The 6,172-nt window shown below is 40.7% G+C and overlaps 1 gene segment (V, D, J or C); it reads left to right on the forward strand.

The window, feature by feature from the left end:
- The first annotated feature begins 3,056 nt into the window (after positions 1 to 3,056).
- Positions 3,057 to 6,172, forward strand: part of LOC110296839 — a 23,083-nt gene continuing 19,967 nt past the window's right edge. Inside the window, 2 exon segments of the V gene segment in view lie at positions 3,057 to 3,116; positions 3,355 to 3,661. Coding sequence covers positions 3,068 to 3,116; positions 3,355 to 3,661 — 356 coding nt within the window.

The following is a 6,172-nucleotide window of genomic DNA, read 5'->3' on the forward strand; positions in this document are numbered from 1 at the left end:
TGCTGTGTTGCTTTGGCAGGTCACAGATGCTGTCAGCTTCTGTGATGCACACTCTCACCTGTGCAGACTAAGTTCCTAAGTTCGGCTGAGTCCCGGAACCAAGATGGCGCTCCCTGCCCCTGAGGCAGAGGGCTCCTGTGCAGGGCAGACCACTGTCCTCCGGCTGGGAGGGTGCCGGATGTCTGCGGCCCCAAATGGGTGCTGCCTCAGCGGCTCCCGCCTGTCCCAGAAGCTGTCTGCCTCTGTGGTGCACACTCTCACCTGTGCAGACTAAGTTCCTAAGTTCGGCGGAGTCCCCCAAATTTTAATTTTTAATATAAAATCAAATCTACCTCAAAAGGGAAGATAAAATGTAAAAAAATAATATGTTAATTTCACATGATGTATATTTGTTTTGCCCTGTTTATCTCTCTTTGAACTGTAGCTGGTTCACTACACTGAATGTGCACAATAAAACACAATGATCAATCTCTATATGGCAGAAACCTGGAAGAGCAAACAATGAGCATAAGCTGAGGAGGAGGGAATTGTCCATCTTTCCTTCATCCTCCCTCTTTCCTCACTTCTGTCTGCCAAGGAACTCCGGTGGAGTCAGCTTGTGAGGCAGAAATGCCCAAAGCTGCTCATGAGAAATGAATTTCTAGGACTCTCCTCCTGGAAGTCTGACGAAAGTCAGCTCTCCAGTTTGGGTCAGTTTGACAGGCGTAAAGCCTGGAAGCTGTTCTTGAGGATCAGAGTTCCATGGAAATTCCCCTCCCAGAGGTTTGGCGTTTTCTCCTAACCCATAATAATCAAATTTCCACCGCCTTAGTCTAATGTATAGATTCACCTGCACTCTATTTAGTATTACCTTAATGTAATAACTTTTAAGATTGAATTCTAACATAGCTAAAGCCTTTTCCCAGTGTTCTTAGATTCCAGATAGCAGCAAGGAGTTTAACCTATTCAGTAACTAATTTAGCTCTACCATAAAACAATTAAGCACTAGCCATAAATTCAGTTGTCTACAGAAAGAGTCTGGAATTCTCACTGAGATAGAAATTCTTATTACAGACTACATTCCATGCCAAGAGCAAATTAATATACTATACTGATAAATGGGAATTCTCCATAAGACATAGATAAGAATTAACCAGGCCTAAGAATTCCAAGGTTCATGAATCTACTTTATTCCTGAAGCCAGGCAAGAGTTTATACCCCCCTAGCCCAATTAACGCTGGGGTGTAAAGCTCTTGCCTGGCCCAGGGCTGATTCGAAGTAAGTGCTAATCTCTAAAGTAAACATAGTCCTTTTGAAGTCACTCCTCTTGCATCTGGATGGATACTTATCCCTAACATAAACATTTATCTGGTTCCTGCAAATTCTTTTTGTAGTCACTCCTCTTGCACCTGGAAAACTTTAATGTACCGTATCTGTTATGTTTTACAATTTATGATATTCGCTGTAATATAATTAGTCTAAGCTCGACCAGAAAATTACATTCAGATTCAACACCTCTCTTGTGTGTCTGTCTGTCTGTCACTCCGTCCTAAGCTTTGCCCATCTACTCTAGAGACTCTTTTCTACGCAGGCACAGGGGCCCAAAGGGTCTACGGCATCTGTTTTTCTCATTCTTTCTTCTTTCCCCTTCCTCCCTTCCATGGTTCTTCTCTTGCTCTCCTTCCTTCCTCCTCTGTCTTCCTCCTATTTTCCTACTATCCACATTTCAATGTTTCTTACTATTTCTTCTTATCATAAGTATTCTTACAACATTATTTTCATGTGTAATTAAAATACTACTATGTCTTGTCAAACCATAAAATCTTCTAGGAAATCCATCTTTCTGACTAAATAAACCTAGAAAAAGGGCATCAGTTTGATAACATGAAGAAATATTCACTTCTCTATGTAACTATCTAACTATCTATCCATCTAACTGTCTGTCTTAGAATTTCTCTGGGGAAAAATCAACAGTTTTGTTAATTAATTTTTGATCACCATGACAAAATAAAAGATATTTGTCAATAATCTTGGATATTTTGAAAAACTACAAAAATAAAAGCTGTATCTGGGCACATCTCCATTACATGCTTCTTTTCTTTATTTTTGAACTCCTACATTTCCTGCACTATTATTTATATTCAGCAAAAAAGGACTTCCTCTCACGGGTTTTATTTAAAGGCAATGGGCTGACAGGGTGGCTCTTTGGGCAAACTACTTATCACATAGGTGAGGACCTGCCTCACATCCCAGGTACTCACAAAAAGTCTGATGTAGTGCCAGCATGGACTGTATTTGGAGTGATGATGTGGCAAGATGGGAGACAGAAACAAGAGAATGTCCACAATTACTTGGCCTAAAAAGCATTTCATGTGTAAACTTGAACAACAGATCTTTCTCAGATCTACACCCAAACTTGTTTTCTGATCTCCACCCACATACCATGGCCAGAGAAGTTACGTTCAAGCATGAACATGAACAAATATAAAAACATACAAAGAGACATCAGACACCTGCATCTAAAACATGAATCTAAAAAATAAGGTAGTAAGCAAAGAATTATGCTACTTTTGTCATTGAACCATTTTTCTCTATTCCCTCTCACATAATGGTTTCATTGGGTGTGTAACTGTTTTGAGGGATCAAGTTGTTCTTGAAATAACTTACATTTTCTACATAGTGCAGCCACAATACAACCCCCAACCTCACACCTCAAAAAGGCTAGAGAATAAATATTTAGTAGAGTAGACTGCAAGGAAAAGCTGCATGGTGTGGTGTGACCCTTTAATCCCAGCACTCGAGAGGCAGAGACTGGAGGATCTGATCTACAAAATGAGCTTCAGGACAACCAATAGATAGAAAAACCTGCCTCAAAAATGTATTTAGAAGGGTCCTTTAAGACACATGTGATGCCCTAGTAAATTTTCTGCTGACACCAACTCCCTGTGGCTGAAACAGGAGCAGGTGCCCTTGGAGCAACAGTACATACACTGCTCATTTGCATATGAAATAATTTTGTAACAGCCCAGGCTTCTTTAAGAGTAGCTGCAAGGAGCCTAAGAAGCATTCTCTCTTCCAGCTCTCAGAGATGGAGACAGACACACTCCTGCTATGGGTGCTGCTTCTCTGGGTTCCAGGTGAGGATGCAGGGAAGTGTTGGGAGCAACCTCTGTGGCCATCATGACTTTCCATGTTTCTGGATTCTTGATCATTATACTTAGGGTTTTTGTCATTGGTTTTAAGGTTCCTCGGTCCCCGGGATTTTCTGGTTTCTCAGAGTGATATCCACAATCATTCTTAAAATTTTAAACTAAAAAGTCTGCTGGGAAGGTATGTATACATACATAACAATAGTCTGTGTGTTTATCATTCCAGGCTCCACTGGTGACATTGTGCTGACCCAATCTCCAGCTTCTTTGGCTGTGTCTCTAGGGCAGAGGGTCACCATCTCCTGCAGAGCCAGCCAAAGTGTTGATAGTTATGGCAGTAGTTATATGAACTGGTACCAACAGAAACCAGGACAGCCACCCAAACTCCTCATCTATTATGCATCCAACCTAGAATCTGGGGTCCCTGCCAGGTTTAGTGGTAGTGGGTCTGGGACAGACTTCAGCCTCAACATCCATCCTATGGAGGAGGATGATACTGCAACATATTTCTGTCAGCAAAGTAATGAGTATCCTCCCACAGTGCTCCAGGGCTGAACAAAAACCTCCTGGGGTTGCAGCTCACTGAGGCTCAGTCTCTCAGTTCTCTCTTACTCTCCTGCATCTCAACACAGAGCTATAGGTTTATTTGGAAAAATAACTCAAATAATGAAACATGTTTATGAACAGATATGTATGTCCCATCCTTCATACCATGTAATTTCATTATTTCCCAACAAAATATATGGTTGTTTTAATTATTATTTATCATCTAAGTTTTTATTAACACATATTTATCTTTGGAAATGTCTCCCTTCTCCCCTCACTCCCTGACCACATCTCTGTCTATTCCCTCCACTCTCAGCGTCCTCCTTTGACTTTCCAGTCACTAAGGATTTACCATCTCTTATTTAAAATATCAAATATATAGAAAGAACTCAAGATGTTGGACTCCAGAAAACCAAATAACCCTATTAAAAAATTGGGTGTAGAGCCAAACAAAGAATTCTCAACTGAGGAATAATGAATGGATGAGAAACACCTAAAGAAATGTTCAATATCCTTACTCATCAGGGTAATGCAAATCAAAACAACCTTGAAATTCCTCACACCAGTCAGAACTGGTACCAAGAGAAACCACTAAGATCAAAAACTCAGGTGGCAGCAGATGCTGGTGAGGATGTGGAGAAAGAGGAACACTCCTCCATTGCTGGTGGGATTGCAAGCTTGTACAACCACTCTGGAAATCAGTTTTGCGGTTCCTCAGAAAATTGGACATAGTATTACCTGAGGATCCAGCTCTACCACTCCTGGGCATATATCCAAAAGATGTTCCTACATATAACAAGGACACATGCTCCACTATGTTCATAGCAGCATTTTTTTATAGTCCAAAGCTGGAAACAAACCAGATGTCCTTCAACAGAGAAATGGATACAGAAAATGTGGTATATTTACACAATGGAGTACTACTCATTTATTAAAAACAATGAATTTATGAAATTTTTAGGCAAATGGATGGATCTGGAGGGTATCATCCTGAGTGAGGTAACCCAATCACAAAAGAACTCACATGATATGTACTCACTGATAAGTAGATATTAGCCCAGAAACTCAGAATACCGAAAATACAATTCACAAACCACATGAAACTCCAGTCCTTCTTAGAATGGGAAACAAAATGCCCATAGAAGGAGTTACAGAGACAAAGTGTGGAGCAGAGACTAAAGGAACGATCATCCAGAAACTGCCCCACCTGGGGATCCATCCCATATATAACCACCAAACCATTGTGGATGCCACCAAGTGCTTGCTGACAGGAGCCTGACATAGCTGTCTCCTGAGAGGCTCTGCCAGTGTCTGACAAATACAAAAGTGGATGCTCACAGCCATCCACTGGACGGAGCTCAGGGTCCCCAATGAAAGAGCTAGTAAAAGTACCTAAGGAGCTGAAGGGATTTGGAGCCCCATAGGAGGAAGAATATGAACTAACCAGTACCCCCTGAGCTCCCTGGGATTAAGCCACCAACCAAAGAAAACACATTGTGGAACTGATGGCTCCAGCTGCATATGTAGCAGAGGATGGCCTAGTGGGTCATCAATGGGAGGAGAGGCCCTTGGTCCTGTGAAGGCTCTATGCCCCAGTGTAGGCGAATGCCAGGGCCAGGAAGGGGAAGTGGGTGGATTGGTGAGCAGGGGAAGGGGGGAGGGGATAGGGGGTTTTCGGAGGGGAAACCAAGAAAGGGAATAACATTTGAAATGTAAATAAGGAAAATATCTAACTAAAAAAGAAAAGAATCTTCACAAAAGCAAAAAAAAAAAAGAAATGTAAATAAAGAAAATATCTAATAAAAATTAAGCTTTGATACACAAAAACTGAAAGAATTAAGTATAAATAAAACCTTCTCAAAGGGAATAAAAATTACCTGAATGGGGAGAACATGTCAAGTGACTCTTGGGGTGAGAATGGGCAGGAAGAATAGTCAAGAATATGATGTCTACTCTCTAAAGTATGAATAGAAAACAAAGGCTCTGAGTCTATAGCAAGCTACTCAAACTACCAGACAAGATAAAATCTGCTGTAATTCTAGGAGAAATCCAGAAATATGGAGGTGAGTGAGTTCCTTCAACACCGTCAATGACTGAAAAATTCCATCATAGCATAGAATGTATATTTAAAAGTGGAATTAACAGTGTTGGTTAAGTATGAATATATGACCAGGAAACAGGAAAAGTATCTTTGCCTGGCAGATTTGAAGTATGTTTTGAGAATGAGTACTATATTAGCTACAAATGAGAGAAATAAACTTATGAATGAAAAACAATAACTAGGGCCTAGAGAGATAGCTTATCAGTTAAGAGTTCTTGCTGCTTTTCTAGAAGACCCAAATTTTATTCACAGCACCCTTGCTGGGCACCTCACAAGTACCTATAACTCCAGCTTCATGAAATCTGATGCCCTCTTCTGACCTCTGTGGGCATCTGTATGTATTTGTAGCATTCATGCATACACATACACATAAATAAAGATAATCTTTTTTTTTTTT

The sequence above is a fragment of the Mus caroli genome, chromosome 6 (genome assembly GCF_900094665.2).
Source record: "Mus caroli chromosome 6, CAROLI_EIJ_v1.1, whole genome shotgun sequence".
In the NCBI taxonomy this organism is placed as follows: domain Eukaryota; kingdom Metazoa; phylum Chordata; class Mammalia; order Rodentia; family Muridae; genus Mus; species Mus caroli.